This window comes from Paracoccidioides brasiliensis (genome assembly GCF_000150735.1).
Source record: "Paracoccidioides brasiliensis Pb18 unplaced genomic scaffold supercont2.10, whole genome shotgun sequence".
NCBI classification, from domain to species: Eukaryota; Fungi; Ascomycota; class Eurotiomycetes; order Onygenales; family Ajellomycetaceae; genus Paracoccidioides; species Paracoccidioides brasiliensis.
In genome coordinates, this window is record NW_011371367.1 from 504,070 (window position 1) to 522,838 (window position 18,769).

General features: G+C 48.7%; 6 protein-coding genes across 6 annotated transcripts; 1 reads left to right on the plus strand and 5 right to left on the minus strand.

Annotated features, from left to right (window-relative positions):
* Positions 1 to 1,309: 1,309 nt before the first annotated feature.
* Positions 1,310 to 2,704, minus strand: PADG_07065 (uncharacterized protein; the record flags this gene model as incomplete). The annotated part of the gene is made up of 3 exons (XM_010764094.1): positions 1,310 to 2,102; positions 2,216 to 2,479; positions 2,625 to 2,704. 3 exons carry the CDS (start codon positions 2,702 to 2,704, stop codon positions 1,310 to 1,312), a joined length of 1,137 nt encoding a protein of 378 aa, XP_010762396.1.
* A 1,117-nt stretch (positions 2,705 to 3,821) lies between these two features.
* PADG_07066 (uncharacterized protein) lies at positions 3,822 to 5,575 on the minus strand (the record flags this gene model as incomplete). Its single annotated transcript, XM_010764095.1, has 3 exons — positions 3,822 to 4,669; positions 4,796 to 5,093; positions 5,282 to 5,575. The coding sequence occupies 3 exons, from the start codon at positions 5,573 to 5,575 to the stop codon at positions 3,822 to 3,824; spliced, it is 1,440 nt and encodes a 479-aa protein (XP_010762397.1).
* A 1,724-nt stretch (positions 5,576 to 7,299) lies between these two features.
* Positions 7,300 to 8,123, minus strand: PADG_07067 (uncharacterized protein; the record flags this gene model as incomplete). Its single annotated transcript, XM_010764096.1, has 2 exons — positions 7,300 to 7,898; positions 7,970 to 8,123. 2 exons carry the CDS (start codon positions 8,121 to 8,123, stop codon positions 7,300 to 7,302), a joined length of 753 nt encoding a protein of 250 aa, XP_010762398.1.
* Positions 8,124 to 9,972: 1,849 nt separating this feature from the next.
* On the minus strand, positions 9,973 to 11,017 carry PADG_07068 (uncharacterized protein; the record flags this gene model as incomplete). The annotated part of the gene is made up of 2 exons (XM_010764097.1): positions 9,973 to 10,660; positions 10,728 to 11,017. 2 exons carry the CDS (start codon positions 11,015 to 11,017, stop codon positions 9,973 to 9,975), a joined length of 978 nt encoding a protein of 325 aa, XP_010762399.1.
* A 2,574-nt stretch (positions 11,018 to 13,591) lies between these two features.
* Positions 13,592 to 15,299, minus strand: PADG_07070 (uncharacterized protein; the record flags this gene model as incomplete). The annotated part of the gene is made up of 3 exons (XM_010764234.1): positions 13,592 to 14,227; positions 14,292 to 14,758; positions 14,837 to 15,299. The coding sequence occupies 3 exons, from the start codon at positions 15,297 to 15,299 to the stop codon at positions 13,592 to 13,594; spliced, it is 1,566 nt and encodes a 521-aa protein (XP_010762536.1).
* A 939-nt stretch (positions 15,300 to 16,238) lies between these two features.
* PADG_12236 (thiamine diphosphokinase) lies at positions 16,239 to 18,285 on the plus strand (the record flags this gene model as incomplete). The annotated part of the gene is made up of 6 exons (XM_010764318.1): positions 16,239 to 16,268; positions 16,457 to 16,764; positions 16,831 to 16,946; positions 17,016 to 17,135; positions 17,255 to 17,334; positions 17,482 to 18,285. 6 exons carry the CDS (start codon positions 16,239 to 16,241, stop codon positions 18,283 to 18,285), a joined length of 1,458 nt encoding a protein of 485 aa, XP_010762620.1.
* Between the last annotated feature and the right edge of the window lie 484 nt (positions 18,286 to 18,769).

Sequence of the window (18,769 nt, forward strand, 5' to 3'; positions counted from 1 at the left end):
TCTCAGAAGCTTCTTCCCTTACATGTATTATAAGTGTGTGCCTCTACCTGTATTATGCGCCCCAGCTCCTCTGTACAGCGCCTATCTACCCGTCACCAACACCAATAGAAGGAAAGATAGAAAGGGAAAGAAAAAAAACCGATATAGAGCCTTTTTTTTACCTTCTCCTTTCATCTCCTCTTGTTATTTGTTCAAGAGTAAACTGAGCCAGGTTGTTCCATGTAGAAATTTTCTAAGTGTGGTTCATCTACGCAGGAGTGCGTGCGCGCGGACAAAAAAACATTAATAAATTAGTCTAATCATGTAATGTAATACTTGACACGGATGGCCAGAGATTATCATTGCTGACACCCACTCTTCTCAATCACCTTCAATATCATCAAATCACAGATTTACCATTCCCATTGCATATCTTACCTAGGTACACCTCTCATCTCAGTATTCACATATCCAAAAAATAAAAATAAGAATAAAAAATAAATAAAAAAAAAAAGAAATCCCGAATGAAACCATACCAACCTGATCAAGAATGTCCAGAACCAAGAATAAAAAATAAAAAAATAAAAAATAAAAAATTCAAAAGAATACTGAAGTAAAACTAATAAAAAATGGTGGTTAAAAATCCATAAACACCCCTTGTCATAATTCAAAATCGAAAGAAAGAAAAGAAAAAGTAGGGGATTGGAAAAAAGGAGGAAAAGCCGATAAGTAATTGAATCCAGACCATTCATCGTCCATAACTACCCATAACAGACCAGACAAGACCAACCCACTCCCCGCAGGAGAAGAAAAAGTAAAAGAGAAGAAACAAAGAGAAAGAGAAACATGGACAGCGGATAGATGTAGAGGAAAACGGACAAAGGGATGAAATGAAACATTAAAAGGGAGCAAAAACCAAACAAAAACACCAACATTCCCGTTGCCATAAAAAAGGTTGGGGGGGGAAAGCAGCGTAACAAAAAGCCAACGATAATGACAGCAGGAGCCGCACTAGTAGAGAAACTCCAGCGCGATCAGTCGATCGGATAAAGGAAATGAAAAGGACATAGAGAAAGAAAAAAAAAAAAAAAAAAAAAAAAAAAAGGGACAAGACCAATACTAACAGGACGTAGTGTCCGTGAAAGGGAGAGACCAGGGGGGGGGGGAAAGGAAAATATCAAAAAAAAAAAAAAAAGGCCAAAAAAACCAGACGAGAGTCGAGGGAGGGTAGCATCCTCTCAATATCCATTTTTCATCCCCGCCTTCACATATTCGCGTTTCCTAGCAAACCTCCCATTGCTTTCCACTACCACCTCATCCTCCTCACTTCTCACTTCCTCAGAATCGCCTCATACAGACTCCCCACCACCCCAATAGCCGAACCTGTCAACAGTCCCCGCAGTCCCCCCGGCACAGACCGCGAAACCGTCAACACCGTCAACCGATTGAACATGTTCCAAAACGTGAAATTATTCGCGTAAACCAAATACGCTACCAGCGCCTTGGAGACGTTGAACACCAGCGGATCGCCGCAGCTCCTCCCGGAAGCAGCCTTGGCAGCCGCCGCCGCCGACGCCGTCGTCGTCGTGCGTCGCGTGCCATACCCATGGCTAGCACTGCTGCCGCCAGCAGCAGCGCCCTGCTGCGACACCTTCAGGCTCAGATTGAAAAAATACGCAAACAGCGACGGCAGGAACAGACTCGTCGTCACCCAGAGGGACAAGGGGCCCCAAAACGACGCGTTGAGCAGGACGAAGACATCGGGGACCTTGAGGATATAGTCCTTGGAGCCAACGGCACCGACCGCGGGAACGGTGGTAAGATAGCGCATGGGCACGATGTCGGCCAGCAGGCCGTACAGCTCGATGAGGACGGTGATGGTTTCGATGGCACGGACATTGCTGAGGGCGGCGCGCACGGCGTGGGAGCGTTCCGTGAGCCCGGACGCGTCCCAGAGGTACGACATGGACTGGCGGGCCTTGGTTGTCTGGCGGTCGATGGCATCTGTGATTATGGCTGGGGAGGGGGGCAGGGAGGAGAAGGGCATGGAGGGACGCGCGGGGGTGTGGGCTATGGGTGCTGGAGATGATTTGGAAGCGCTGAGACTGGAGTCGGAGTCATCTCTGTTGTGTGTCGGTCTGTTAGGTGCTGTAGAGGAGTAGGAGTAGGAGTAGGAGTAGGAGTAGGAGTTGTATGTGCATAGATGGGTGGGGAGGAGGAGAAGGGAGCAACGAACGAGGCACCGGTTTCCTGTTTTGGCTTGACGGTCCGCCGGGCGCGGGTGGAGGGGGCAGCTCTTTCCCTCCTAGCATCGTCGCCGGAAGTGGCAGGCTCGTTCTTGAGCTCTCGTTCCCGCTTAACGGGCGATGCGCGTGATTGCGCCTGCGACAGGCGGCGGTAGTAGTCAGCCAGCCGGTGCTCGCCCGACAGCGAGGCCCGGTTGGCGGCGAGGTGGTCGTCCAGTGCCGTCTCCAGCTCCGTCTTCTTGTAGTCCTCGTAGCTGCATGCGGGCGAGGGGGGAGGGCAGGCAGGCTCCTGTTAGCAGGTGGCTGTGTGTGGACTGGCGGCAATGATGCGCGCGCAGACAGAGAGACACGCCGGAGAGAGGGGGGGGGGGGGGAAGAAGGGAGGATGGGATAACGTACTCCTGCAGGTTGGAGATCTCGGCCAGGAGGACGAGGTCACTCTTGCGCAGGCCGCGCAGGTAGGGTAACGCGGGTGACATGATGGGGTGTTGCTGATGGAGTAATCTGTGTCGCGTAGAGAATGCGATTGTATTTAGTTAAGGATGGGGGATATCCAATGCAGAGGGGTAAGGGTGTGGTTGTGTGGGTGTGTGTATGGGTGTGTGTATGGGTGTGGGTGGGTGTGGGTGTGGGTGGGTGTGGTTGTGGTTGTGTGTGGTTGTGTGTGGTTGTGGGTGGGTGTGGGTGTGGGTGTGGATGACGCGAGAGATGGTTGGAGTGGATGAGGAGGAGGATGAGGAATGAGGATGATGAGGTTGGAGGAACGGTTGGAAGAAGGCTGCGGCTGTTGTTGCTGCGGCTTGTGCCTGTTGGCGCCTGTTGTTTACTCTTTTCCCCCCCCCCCCCCACTAGCGTGTTTTCGTCACGGCTCTTCGTTTGTTTACTGGTTTCGTTGTCTGACCCACCCATGGAATGAATAGCTGCAAAACGCAAACCCAAGAGGAATGCTTGAGAGGCTGGAAACATTCTCTCTTGAGCAGCCGTAGAGGCCCGACTCTATTTTTCCACAGTGGGGTCCTTCAGTTGGAGATCGACTTTGGGTAAACAGATAAATGTAATGTGGTTGCAGTTACATACTTACTCTGTCTGGCAATGAGTGGCGCATGTGTCTCTTTCTTCTTCTCCTACTACATGTGCCGTATACGGTTCATTAAAGGTTTCGAGTTCCATGGAGTGATCTGAAATTTAGTCAAGTCAACGAGGTTACAGTGTGATATCTGCTGGGTATTGCTATGTGTCAATTATCTGTGAATTTGGTTTGATAGCAGGGTGTTCCTACCCATCCACATCTATATAGATAGGCATCACCAGTCCCGTCGTACTGTACAGTCCGATATACCTCGAATAATAGAAGGATGTGGGAAAAGAAGCAAGAAATACCTACAACACAGAAAGAGAAGAATAAAATGGTGGGAAGAAATGGTATATGAACCAGAAATCGAGAAAAAAAAAATAAAAATAAAAATAAAAAATAAAAATATATAAACGCCGTTCTATGCCAAAACGACACATTATCCCTGGACCCTGAACATCCAGAAACAAACACCAGAAAAAGAACAGCGCGCCAGATTCGGAAACCAACCAGAAGCCATTGCATCAGAGCTTTAACCCCCCACCACCCAGCTCCTCCTCCTCCTTCTCCTGTCGCCGCTGTTGCCGATGGGTATCCAGCTTCCTCAGCAGATACTGATACAGCACCAACATCGTCCCGCTCTGCACACTCGTCCACAGGAACCGCGGCCCAACACCGCGGAACCACCCCACAAGACCTTCCGTCTGGTAGATCAACTTCAGCCCGGTAAAGACAGACGAGGTGTCCAGCACCGGCGCGCCGGGTTTCAAGGTATAGGTCGACGGGGAGGATGTCGATATGGATCGGCATTGGACGTTCTTCGTCCCCGTCGCGGTTGGTGGTGGTGGCAGCGTCGATCTGCCAGGCTCCGGTAGTTTCGTCGCAGTCGTATGTTTTCCAGCACTTGCGCCTGCACCAGCAGCAGACGACGACGACGACGACGACGACGACGACGACGACGGCCCCCCCAAACTGTCCGGACTCAGCTGCGTCTGCGTCCTCGTCTTGACAACATCAAGCGGACAAGTGATAATTCCCGCCATCCCCCCGGCCGTCGTCGCCGTCAAAATCTCCAGCGGCAACCCAATCTCCCGACTACCAACCCACTGCTTCGCGAGTTTCTGCTCCTGTTCGTAGAACGCAAACTGCAGCGCGGAGAAAGGCAGGTCGCGACATAATGTCGCTTTGTAGCCGGAAAATAACGTCCCGAATCCTTCGTCGCGCACGATTGTGCGGAATGCGTCGATCGTGCCTCGGTAGTTATACCCGGAGCGGAAGAAGGGGTTGTTGTAGCGGCCCTGGAGCTGTTGGCGCGTTTTTAGGACTTCGGAGGGTACGTAGACGACGGAGGCGGCGAGGTCGGCCATGAATCCTTTAATATATGCTTGTTAGGCGGACATATCAAGAGGCGGCCCCAGGATACTTCAATTGAAATTTCCAGAGAGCATGAACGGGGAGGGGAAGTAAATAAATAAATAAATAAATAATATCCACCTACCGCTGGCAAGATACGACAACGACGGATTAACCCCCGCATCCAACATATTCCTCTTACTCCATTCATACACTCCAAAGAATATAACCGTCCCCGGAAACGACCCCAGCAACGCCGGTACCACACCGCTATACAATCCCCTCCGGATCCCCTCCTGGCGCAGAATGGTCACGTATGACGAGGACATGGACGTGTATCTGGGCGGGATGTGCGGGTCGCCTTGTTGTCGTGTCTTGACCGTGTCGAGGGAGTGCATGAGCATGTCGCCGCTTGTCCCGCCTATGCCGCCCGCAAGCATTGACTGGAAGAAAGAAGAGCGGGGAAAGAAAAAAAAAAGTTAGCACGGGGGGGTGGGGAAGAAAAGAAGAGAAAGGAAAAGAAAAGAAAAAAGAAGAAGAGGAAAAAAAAAAAAAAATTAAAGGTCCAGCTTTTAGTCCATCCTTTTCATCCTCTTTCCACCTTTCAGTCTCATAGATCGCATATACATACGTATAAATACGGCGGCCGCGCAGCCTCTACATCCACACCAGCATTAACTCCCGCATCGGGATGCACAACCTTATCCCTCCCCATCACCCTTGCCCGCTTACGACTCCTCTCCACCGCAGACTCCGTCTCCGTCTGCATCACCATCGCAGCATGTTCCCGGCTGTTGTCGAGGTCGTTGTGAATGGTGGTGGTGGAAGCAGCGGAGTTCGAAGGAGAAGAAGCAGGTGCTGGCGAAGATGATGCGCTCGCGGAGAAAAATCCAGAAGACATCCACGAATCCGTATTCTGGCTCATCGCCGCGCACCCCTCGCCGCCTGCTTGTATTTCTTTCGGTCGTGTGAATCTTGTATACTAAGGCTTTGCGTCGCCTGGAAACTTTTTCTTCGCTTTTCTGGTTTCTCTTATATATTACCGGGCGAACTCAGAGTAACGTCTGTGTGTGTATGTGTAATGGGTATATCTATAAACCACTCTCTCCTCTTCTCCCATTGATTCTCCAGATTGGGGGTATATCGTGAGCGGAGGGTGCGTGTATCTCAAACGAAAGCAGGACAAAAAAAGCTGAGCAAGCGGGATAGCCTAGCAACTTCGAAACGAGAGAGGGACGGACATGGCCATGCTTGATTTGCTTTCTGCGCTTTCAAACCATCGTATATTTCAATGTGTACTGAGGGGAGTAGGCGGGCAGACGTTGTCGGGCACCTTGAGTAAATGAGGGTCTGGCGTTCTGGAGATTGACAAGAAGTTTCTGTTATCCATTTTTTTTTTTTTAAACCCTCTTCCTCTGGCGTTTGGGCGGGCTGAAACCCTAAATTTTGGATTGGTCGGCGGAATGTTGATCCGGGCCGGATGATATGAAATACTTCAACTGTTGCTCAGCACCGTTTTCTCCAACTGTCATGCATTGCTCATGTTGGATAGGGCTACTTCGATATACCGCAAAGTGCGAGCAGGTAAGGGGAGAAATAATGGAGCACCATACACGGTCTGCAGCAGAGCACGAGATAACGCCCTCTGCCCTCTGCCCAGTTATCGATCCGTACCATACATCAGAGACAGATGATTTAGCGGGAACTATGGAATAATAAAAATTGGAAACGTATAGAAGTGCGGGATGAAAAATCATAAGGCGATAGGCCATAAAGTTTTTTTGCATCAAAGTAAGAGAGTAAGAGAGAAACTCGCTATTCATGAAGAACAAAAGGGAGCAACCCGCTGATCAAAATGAGGATAGCTACAAATGGGAATCAAGCATTACATGTAGGAGATAGGAGGACGTCAACAGTTATCACCGAAAAATAAAGAGGAAAGAGAAACAAACATATAATAGGATAGATAAACAAAGCTCCTTTCATCTTCATCTTCATCTTCGTCAGAAAAAAAGATCAACAAAAAGCAAGGTAAGGATGGTCGGGTCAACAAAACATTCCAAACACAAGTTAAAAACTTATCGCAGCAGAAAAGACGTAGATGAGAATGCCTAAAAGTACAGACCCATTATGTTCTTTTGTGGAAAAGAAAAAAAAAAAAAAAATCACCTACCACCGCACCAATTGCAGCGGAAATGGTAGCCTCCTCTCCTCCTTCAACCCCTTACTCCCATCCTCAACTAACCTAGGTATATTTATGTTCACCGCGGTCGCTTGAAAAAGTTGCCCCTCCTTCCTCCCAATCCGAAAAGAATAATGCATTTGCAGGTGGGGATGAATGCACAATCGGCCTCTGTCCTGAAGGATGATATCTAAGATTCCCCCCCTTATTTTGGGGACCGGGCGAGTTACCAATAAGACGGTTCTCGATAGAGCTTCTCCACACCCAACCTTTCTCTCAGCCCGGGGAACCAAAAGGAGAAAAAGCGAAGAAATTACGTATCGGATAGCTAGCCCTGTACGCCATGATTGTCGTCATCGTAGCATTGTCAAGTTCTTATTTCCAGATCAGTCGACCTCCATTCCCAGTCCCCCCCCTCCAAAAAAAAAAAAAAACACCAAACAATTAAAACCCCTCTCCCCGCAACCCTATTGTGGTTTCTTCCCACCCGCAGCAGCCCCTGGATAACCATAGCCACCCATATACCTCCTTAGATCCGTAGCCTCATATGCCCTCCTAACCACCCCCTGGAAAATCTCCCACCCCTGCCTAACCTGCGGCGGTGTATTCTGATGACTAACCGCCGCATCAACCCGCGCAGTCGCGTGGGCCACAGTCCCCTGTACAAACGAGCTCTGCGCATACCGCGACCTGTAGAACACGAAGTAGATGGCCAAGAGCACCCAGCTGCCGCTGGAGAACGTCAGCGCACTGCCAACCAGGCGGAATAGCAGGGCCATTTCAAAAGCGGCGACAAGGCCCATGCTGGCGTCGTAGTAGCGTTTGACGAAGCGGCCGATGCTTTCGGCTAGGGGTGATTGTTTTGGTGCGCTAGTGTGGCGGCCAGAGGGGGAGGCGGAGGGGGAGGCGGAGGGGGATGCGGCTGAAGATGTGGCGGGCTTGGAAGGCTGGAGGGTTGGGATTAGATAGGTGCGGGTGTAGGTCGCGACGTGGAAGACAGAGTAAATTGCAAAGGGGAGGAGGGCGATGGGGATTTGGCGGGAGTAGAGCCAGACGAGGGCCATGACTGATGTTGGTCATTGTTAGCTTGTTTTGTGTGTTTCATATAGAGATATATATTGGGGGGAGGGCACTGACTTAAGTACTGGACATTCTCGTCACTGGCCAACCTTATGGCGGTGGCGGGTATGGATCCTCCCAGACGTCCGCGAGCGATATAGGCTTTGTAAACGACGATGCCGTATGTAACTGCAGCAGCTACGAATGCCAGACGGTATGAGGTTCTGGCCATGCCAGAGAAGTAGTTGAAAGTGACATAGGAGATGAAGTATCGTAAGACAGCAAGGATTAAGGTCAAGTGTCTAATATCCAGATATGTCAGTTAGCAACAAGAGCGAGCAGCTGTGTGCATACATGTTTGTCATTCTTGTGTGCAAACTGATATATCATCACACTCAAGACCAAAATGTGTGGTGATGGGTGACGATTCACTCCACCTTGTGCTTATTTCTCCGCATAGTATTTTTATTTTTTTTTCCTTACACAGCACATCAAAGACGACTAGGGGGGATTATCAGAGGAGAATTTATTGCTCTCTCCGTCATCTTATTGGAATCAGAACTTACCCAAGAAACCAACCGAACCTGCGAATACAAGAATTAGCATGCCACATTCCCCGATCGCATATATCATTCATTACAAGAACACGTACTGCAAAGTCTGGGCGAGCATCTTTAGACGCTCGCCCAAGGGCAGAGTTGCTGGAGGCGGAGGGGCCATTTGCTGCTTTTCAACAGGCGGAAAACGGATGTCTCAGCGTTGGGAGCCAGCTGTCTGTGGGGAATGATGTTGTAGTTGTGTTGTGTGTGTGTGTGTGTGTGTGTGTGTGTGTTGTTGTGATGCTTGGATGTTGAAGCGTAACGGGAGAGAAGGAAAGCAGAGACCACCGAACCCTGGATCGCCCGGGATATACGGAGAAATGGCCTTGGGAGATCGTGGGAGGGGAAGCAGGCTGCAGGATTATCTTTCACTTCTTCCTTTGCGTCTGCTTGTTTGTGCGGTGTGTGCGAGATCAAGCGTTGGAACTCGGGCCAGGTGTTGGAAGGTTTGTGCCTTGCCTTGTTTTTGGCTTGGCTGGCAGGTTGTTGGAGTCAATCGGGCTTGTATCGTCAGTACGGGGACTCTGTGAGGGCGGTAAAAGGGCAGCGTAATGTGCTGACGGTATCAATCGGGTCAAGAACCCTCGTGGTTGGGCCAGGGTTTGCTGAAGGAGAGCAGGTAGGCACATCTGGGATTACATGACGGTACATCCCATGGATACGGAATGATACTGGTAGCAGTTACTTCCGTATTGCTCGTGACGATGTTTCAGCCGACCACAGATTGCGGTCATGTGACATGTGTAAAACTTCATCCCAACTTCCAATTCTCCAATGACATCAAACACCCGGGGACAGCAAAACTCAATGCCAAACCCTGGATGTCAAGGACGATTTCTATGAAAGTAGACATGTTGCCGCCCGCTGCACACCGGCACTTCTACGTCTCAGATATAAAGGGCCTGTTTCATTTGAAAAGCCTTCATGATATTCTTCCAGCTTCTCGACGGAGCTGATCCGAGGTTTGTCAGTCTCCCTGGGAGAGCCATATCGCTAGCATTGGAGCCACGGAACCGATTGCAATTAATCGTTGCTTGTTATTCTAAAATGCAGCATACACTTTTCCTTGAAGCAAACTGTCATCTACCATTTTGGTAATCATTGATCATTCGATGGTGCTTCTTGCCGGGCTATACAATCCCTGTATAGCGAGAGCACTCTCTTAACCCCTGATTTGCACTTATTCCTCTGTCCATGTTTAATACTCGTTAATGACAAGTATATATTTTGCAAGAGTACAAATTTTATCCCTTTTCGATGTTTGAAATGTTTATTCCATTAGGGTAAACTCGTCATATATTCCCTACTTATATTCCCAACTCCCCAGAGGAACCCGATCATATCTCACCCAGTCCAGTAGTGAATATAACACAGAATCCCAAAATCCCAAAATCCCAAAAACAAAAAACAATACAAAACAAAGCAAAGGGAACAAGAATAAGAACAACAGTCAAAGAAAATGAAGAAAAAGCACAGCCATCTTCACTGCTCCGTCTTCTTCTTTCTCCGTCCAGTTCTCACCCACCCCTTGCACACTGTAATTAACCTTGGGGTTCTCAATCCCCATCTCTTCTTCTCCAACGCCCCCTGGACCTTTGTGGGATCCTCCGAGCTCAGCGCAAACTTTGGGAACAACGCCCCCAATGCCCCGATGTGGTCCTCAAATGTCACGGGCGGTATCTGGGGAGACGGCGAAGACTCTTTGGTTTCGCTCTCCCTCTGCTCCTCTAGTTCCAGGATGTATTTCTGGGGCGATTCACCTTGCCCCCGCCCTCCCGTCCCCAGTTCCAACCCGGCCTCGACCCCCGCCCTAAACCTCTGCGATTGACATCCCCCGCAGAGCCCTCGAACATGCCGCCCCTGAACCTTTATCTTAGCCACCTCCTCCACCGAATACCGAAACTGCGTCCCCCAAAAATCCACAATCTCCCAGTCCCCCTCCTCCACAGGGAACCTGGAAACGTCGACACCACGACCATCCCCACTAACCCCCCCAACCACATGTAAGCACTTCTGCACGCTGTCCCCCCTGATCCAGAACTTGCAGTGCCCGCACTCGAACCTGTGAATCGTATCAGGAATATCCCAGTCCCGATACACGCTCGTCTCCTTGACCCCCTCTTCCTCTTCTTCCTCTTCCTCCCCCTTCTCCTCCCCCTTCCCTTTCACACTCCCAATCCCAATCCGCCTCCCAATCGCCGCCATCAACCTCCTCAACCGCTCCTTTGCTTATCCACCTGCCCTGCTGCTGCTCCCGCTCCCGCTCCCGCTCCAACCCCTGATCATTCACCCGCCCCTCCTCCGTCTCCACGCAATTCAAACACTTCCCCTCCACCCGCATAACCCTCTGCTTCCACTTGTCCATATCGCAACATCGCGACGGGCAGAAGCCGGATTCTTTGAGTTTGGACGGATCTGGTAACGGGGTGCCGTTGGGGCTCTGGCAGTAGCGCAGGCTGTACTTGAGGTGGCAGGGGACTGTGTGATGGCAGGCCTTGTAGTACTCGTGGGAGGTGTATTCACACATTGTTGCTTTGTTTGTTTTCCTTGTGGCATGGGGTTTTTTGGGTGGAGTTAACCGCAGTTGGAATATGTGGGTGGGTTTGAAGCAGGCTGGGCTGCACCTGAGTTGCTTTGTCTGACATGTGATGTAAGGTTGGATTTGGGATGTTTTTTTTTTTTTTTTTTTTTAATTTATTTTTTTGATTGTTTTTTTTTTCTCTCACAAAGTAGAGTTATAGAAGTTCTTTTGAAGATTACATTTTACATTTTACTTTTGATCACAGTTTTTGTTTGGGCATTTAGAGAAGACAAAAACATAAACAAGATCAGAGTGTTGTGAGAGAGATGGAAATATTTTTCAACAATCTCTCTCTCTCTCTCTCTCTCTCTCTCTTTCTTTCTGCTTCATATTCACTGATGATGACGTATTATCCAACCAACACAGGAATTAACTTTGAACCATTTGAATCAAAATAGCACAATAGGCCAGTAACTAGTTATAAATGTCCCCTTATTCTTTGTCAGATATATTTCTTAAATTTTAAGTTAAGAACCCTTTTTTCTTCTTTTCACATGAAAAAATACATGTACAATGCAGCTCAAAAAAAGGGGAGACACACAGACACACAGACACACAGACAGACAGACAGACAGACAGACAGACTGACAGACAGACGTCTGACCCCCTTTCAAAATCATGGAAGGACTCCCCTCAAACAAACCCAATCAATCAAACTACTTTGTAAAAAAAAAAACAAGAACTCCAAAAATGACGAAAGACGAAAGATCTTAAACCCCACTTCCCTTTCCTCTCAACCGGAAGAACCCAATGCTCGTAATAATGCCAGCCACTGTTGTGCGGGCCATCATACATTAATAAATACTCCACCGGCCCAATCCTCCATGTCACGAAAGATCTAACTGATAAAACAATGCCAATATGCCGCTTCCTCCCTACCCTAGGTACTTATCAACAAATGACTACTGACATACCTACCTACCATGACGCGTAGACGCCTACAATCAACATTTTCCGTACACCACACCTAGTCTATGTAGTCGCTTACAAAAAACCATCTCAGCACAATGAAATGTTTACATAACCGACAGTAGACCGAAAGGCATCTAAAACGAAAACAGGTCTTATTCGAAACTTATATTGAGACCGGTAGGTAACAGCAGGACGGGATGTAAAAACCTGCAAGTCAGGCAATAGGGAGAACACAGAGCGGGTGCAATAAGAAAAAAAAAAAAAAATTCCACCTATGCAGTATTTAGGTAGATACCGTAGGCTCCACCAGACACATTGGGATATTTCAAGGGCAAAACACGACAAGAAAGCAAAACGGACAAACGACAACTGACAACTTAGGATAGAAAGACGAAGGGAAAATGAACAGGCAGCAACCGATAACGAGAGCTTCTGCGTTTGAGAAGGAAAAAATAAAAACAATGGGCAGAAATGGATGGGCATTTGAGACAATAGGCACTCTCGAGGGGGTTAACTAGAGGTGAAATTAGCATCGAAGTAGAAAGCACAAAAAAGGATAACTAAAACTAATATAAACTAATCTCAATAAAAAGCTGAGATTAAAAATGACAGGAAAAAAAAGAAAAAAAAAGGCAAGATTTATAGCTAGGATAGACAATACATGTCAAGAAAGGCAGTTTTGCTTTTTTTTTTTTTTTTTTTCTCTTTCTTTCCTTTTCAAACAGTAGAAGAAGGAAAAAAAAGAGAGAGAACGGGGAGAAAAGGCAACGGGAGGACAGGTGATTCCTGAAACTGGCAACGAAGGGTAATATATAATAAATACGCTGCACCAAACCCAGGTCACGCCCGCACCTGCAGAGGGGACAAGGGATAAGTTGCTCTTCAAAAGAGGTAGAGAAACCACAAAATTGCTTTTTTAACAGTGCACGTTTTGAGGATGAACAATAATACCAACCTCCACATGAACATATCCTTTTCCTTTTTCTCGTGTGTGCGCGCAACCCCTCAAAAATGGGACAGGGGAAAAGTAGGAAGAAAAGGAAACGAACCCGCTCGACAAAAGAAAAATGTTGATCGATCGACAGGATATTAAGTGCGAGATGATATATAAGAAAAACGGTAGTCTCTTCTGGCTCCATCGGTTTCTATGACACAAAGTGTTTTTAGTTAAAACAGCGACCCTAAGAAAATATGGAAGAGGGCAAAAAATAAGGTTTCAAATGTCATTACAGAAACAAAATAAACGGTAAGGAGGTATAGATGAGAGAAGCAGAAAGGTGGAGAAAGAGAGGGAGAAACTGGTACTAAATAAATAGGGAAGAAGAAAATGAGCGTTCGAGTATCTGAGTGTAAGAGAAGAGCCGAGCTTTATGAACGAAAAAAAAAAAAAAAAAAAAAAAAAAAGGCAGAGCTAAAAGAAGAGAAAAGGTATTAGATGGGCAGCGCTGGAACCATGAGAGCGGGATGGGGACTCAAAAAGGGAGAAAAAGGTGGAATCAAATCAGAGGCAGAACAGAAAGCATTTGTCGTGTATCACAAGCAAACGTTCCATGTGGATCCAGAATATGCAGACCCGGTCATGAGAGCGAACGAATCGACTTTACTGTACTAACGAAGAGAGAATCCCTTCCTCTTTATCTTATCCTCCAGGGGCCGCCCACTCTCAAGACGCGACTTCTTCTCCTCCAATTCCGCCCGCTGCCGCTCAAGCTGATCCTTCATCTCACGATGCCTTGCATAGAGCTCATCCTCGCTCTGTTTCAGCTTGCTTTCCTTCTCCTGCACCTTTTGTTGGAACACCATCTTCATCTCCACCTCCATCTTAGCAAGCTTCTGCTCGTGCAGAGTGCGTTCTTCCTCCTGCTTGACAGCAGGGTTGACTTCCTTGAACACGCTGGGGTCTTGCGCTACACCCATCTGTGTAAGCTTGTCGGACCGGTAGTTCTCGTACAAAGCGTTGTTTGTGTGTTCCTTGAGTTCTTCCATGTGGGTGCGGATAAGCATCTGGCGGAGTTTGACGAAGTCGCAGTGTTCCTCGTTGTCAACTTCGATGACGCCCCAGGGATAACGGCGGCCTCTGACCTTGCCGCCTTCGCTGCTGGTAACTTCCGAGTTTGCTCCAACAACCGCAAAGGGAACCTTGGACATGATCTCCTGGTTTTCAGCAATGGTTTCTTCGTCATCAAGCTCGTAACGAGGCCCTTCGAATATTTGAATGGAATGATGTTGGATATCGGCGAGTATCTGGGTTACATGTCAGAATTGATCATCGGAAAAGGAGGGGATTTGGAGCGTTGTAATCACATACCCTCTGCTTGAAAAGAGCAATTTCCTCGTCGGTCAACGTGTCAGCCTTGGCAATGACGGGAATGAGGTTGACCTTGGTATGCAGTCGACGCATGACTTCAATGTCGAGAGGTTTCAGAGAGTGGCCGGTTGGCTGGATGAAGTAGACGCATGCATGGACGCGGTTATCCACGATATTCATGCGGTTAACCTTGTTCTCAGCTTCGAGGTAGGCATCAAATCGCTGTTCGATGTTCTCGACAATTGGGCGCCAGGAGTCATCATTGTTAACAAAATCGCCAAAACCTGGGGTGTCGACAACGGTAAGACGAAGGCGAACTCCATTCTCCTCAATGTCGGCACTGATGGACTCGATGGCAACGGTTTTGGGAATAATGTCAAGGCTAGGGCCCTTGCGCTCCTTGGGGGGGTACAGGGATGTGTTGAACAGAGTGTTGACCAGAGTAGACTTTCCCAGGCCAGATTCACCTATACAGAAGTGGACATTGAGCATGTGTTTGAAAAAGCGGAGCCCAACAGTAGTTAAGGAGACAAGTATCTACATACCAACGACCATAACATTGAAGTTGAATCCTTTGCGGACACTCTTGCGGTGCCATTGGTTTGGGAGATTGGCAAATCCAACGTAACCAGTCAATTTCCGACGGACAACGTTCCTCATGTCGCTGGCAGCTTGGGCAGCGGCCTTGGGATTCTTGGAAGTGACGGTTTGGGCAGCTCCCTGTCCCATTGGGTTGCTGCGTTCAACATACGGCGGTTTTCCAGGTGTACTAGCTGCAGCCGGAGAGGGTCGCGTTGGAGCGGGGATACCGTTTGCGGCGGAGGCTGGTTCCATCATGTCAGTATTGTTTTCAAACTCGATGTTCTCTACGCTGTGTTTCCGAACAGGAGTGCAAAGTGCGATTGAGGGCCCTTGGAGCTTGGATATCTTCAAGTTCCGGGGGGTGGTATGGCCGCATATCTGGCACTCCTGTTTTGGGGCGGCCACTCGAAACTTCCAATGGCCCATAGCAACAGGTTTCTCTTCGTCACCAAGGGAAGAGGGGGGGGGGAGATTAAGGGGGAGAACAACAAAACCACACGACAAAAGGATCACAGAACACAACAGAGTCAATCACTGCTTCAACAGATACGGGGCGACGAAGGGGTATCACGGGTAGTTCTACAGACGCTGGCGGGAAACACGACGACAAACAAAACTGAGGCTTACCCATCTTGAGGGAGGTTTTCAATGGAAGAGAGAAACAGGCAGGCACAGGTTGTTATGTGAAGGAGTTGAAAGTCGAAGGAGCGTAAAAGAATCTGTGGAGGGTCACAACTTCCCGTTAGTAAAAACAGTCAGGACACGTAATAAGGGGAAGGAGCCAGATCATGGGGATTAGTCAGGGGGGAGCCCGATGCAGCAGATATTCTCTTCTTCAGTCTTCAACCGTTTATACATTTCTTAGTGAGCATGAGCAATTCCAGCTCCAATTCAAGGGAGAAGGGGAGAAGGAGAAAAGGAAAGAAACTGAGACAACAGGGAGAGAAAGGGAAGAGAACAGCTGCTAGGTTTCACGACCTTGCCGAGATTTTCTCAACACGGACCACGGTCTACAAAAGAATGAGAAAGGAGCGGAGGGTGGAGAGAGAACAGCACGAGATCAGGGCACTGTTCTGGACAAGACGAACGAAGAGGTTATAAATCCTGCTTGGTGTAATTAAAAGAAGGCGAAGTGGAACGACGGGAGATGGGAGGCGTGGACTCGAACGGGGTGGTAAAGTATGACGCGCCCCTTTCAGAAAAGGAGTAAGTTGAAGTCGAAGTAGAAGAAGAAGAAGAAGAAGAAGAAAAAGAAGAAAGAGAAGAACAAGAACAAGAACAAGAACAAGAACAAGAAGAAGAAGAAGAAGAAGAAGAAGAAGAAGAAGAGAGAGCGAGAAATTGAGAAGGGAAAAAGAAAAAAATATGTCTCCAGACGGGGGTGGAGTTGCGCGGGTAAAGGCGAGTCCAGGTGGAAGAGAAGAACGGAGAAGGAAACGAAGACAAACGAAGACAAGCCCAAAGACCAGCAGCAGCAGCAACAGCAGCAGCAGCAGCAGAGACAGACAGAGAGAGAGAGAGAGAGAGAGAGAGAGACAGCGCGCTGGCCTGTCTGAGACCGACTGAGTCTGACTCTGGGAAAGGGTGGAGACGGGTGGAAAGGGGGTCTCCTGGGCTATGCCGCTTTGGGTCGGCTGGCCGCCACCTGGGACCACCCGCGTACGTGTATTGTACCCGCTCTCGGTGGTACCCCCTTGCGCGATTCGCCGGTGGGACAGTCTGAGGGAAGGCCCCTGGATACGCCGGATTACGATACGGCCTGGCCCCTCCCTTATTCAACGTGCTTTGTCACTGCCACGAGATGGCGCTTGTCTCGATACGGTAATTCATTTACGCCTAGCCGGATTGGACCAGAAACGGTTGAACGAGTTCAACCAGTAGCAGTTAACGGGTTAGTTAACTAAGTTGGTCAACTGGCAAATGCACGTCGATGACTAAGTGCCAAGAATGGAATTAGGAATTATATTCCTCCGTTGATCTGCAATCCATCGCATCGCCATAGGATTGGAGTTTGGACGCAATTGAGCTTCGAGTTTTGCAAATACATGCAGATACAGACAGCGTCCGCCGGCAGTGGATAATATAATCACCTCTCTTGGTACCCCACCCCCACCCCACGTTGCTCATATCAAGTGCATGCAGTCATGGACTGGTATCCAGCGCGGTTCTTCAATTCCCCAACACCCCCGTCCTCACCATTCGCTCTCCTCATTCTCAACCAGCCAATCAACGAAAAGGCCTGCAAGATCCTCAAGAAGCATGGTGAGATTCAGATCCAGACCCAGATCCTTGGACAAAAGAAAGGAAATGAAAAAAGGACATCCCATCCATGGATGCATATTCCATATAATCTAAACAACTTACCCGACCACCAAATCTAGCAAGCTTTACAATCTGCGCAGATGGCGGCGCAAACCGCTTTTACACCCTCATGCAGAGGTGGGAGAAGGAGTCTGTGGAGGTATATATATATTCTTTCTTCTCCTTTCAATGCATAGTTTCCCTTTTTTATGTAGAACAAAAATTGAAGAATTGAAAAATTGAAAATATCTGAAATACCCCATATCACATCATTTCTACTTTTTATCCTTCCTAAGAACCAAGAAAGCTCCCCGACGCAATAGTCGGCGACCTAGACTCCATCAGCCCACACGTCCGCATGTTCTATGAAAGCCTACATGTCCCCGTCATCCACGATCCGGACCAAGAGTACACAGACTTCACGAAATGTCTACGTTATATACAATCCCGTCGTGCTGCTGTTGCTGCTGCTGTTGTTGCTGCTGCTGCCGCTGCTACCAAGGATACCCACAACAGCAGTCCAACATCATCAGCTCCAGCTCCAGCTCCAGCTCCAGCTCCAGCTCCGAGAACGGCAGAGACCCATCCAGCATTCGACGTGCTTATCCTGGGCGGCCTGGGCGGCCGCGTCGACCATGCCTTCTCGCAAATCCACCACCTCTACACCTCCTCAAGACATACACCCCCATCACCAGCAACATTCACATATACCCATGGCGAACTATACCTCGTCTCCGAAGAGAGCGTGACGTTCGTCCTGCCCCACGGAGACAACAGGATACATATACCCGGCGGATCACGCATGGGGCCATCGAAATCGACGTGCACCACCACCACCACCACCCATGATACTGCAAGAGTATCAGATCCAGAGAGGGATATGCCAACGACAACACCTCTGGCTGAGAACATCGGTATCATTCCCATCGCCGGGCCGGCGGTTATCACCACGCACGGTCTAGAGTGGGATGTGACGGAGTGGAAAACGGAGTTTGGAGGGAGGGTCAGTACGAGCAACCATGTGCGTGAGGAGGTTGTGACAGTTTCGTGTGATGGGCCCGTGTTGTTTACGGTCGAGCTGGAAGCGCGGTTTGAAGGTGTGATGGGGTGATGGGGTGGGATGGTGAAAGAAGTTGAACCGGGGGGGGGAGGAGTTGAAGAGTGTCCGACGTTATGTATGTATGAAATTGACGGATTGATGGATTGATGGCATTCGCAGCCTGAAACATGTAGATGATAAAATAACTATAGACATATAACCCAATAGATGCATACCTTCGACAGACCATTGCAAAGAGACAGTTATTATGCTGATTCCATTTACTATCCCCTTTTTTAGGGGGACTGAGACAAGGAATAACAACATATGAAATCCCGAATTCGCTGGTCGTTGCGCAGCCAACTAAAGGCCTGCTGCGAAAAAGTAGAATGAGTGTAATAGGGCCTACAAATCTACACCGCAGGAATCAAAACCATTCAAAAAAAAAAAAAAAAACCTTCCATCCGAATGAAGCGCGGAAGCAACCCACATAAAAATTGTATGAGAATATCAAATTCTCCCTTGACCACCCCCCCCCCCCCCCCCCCCCCCCCCC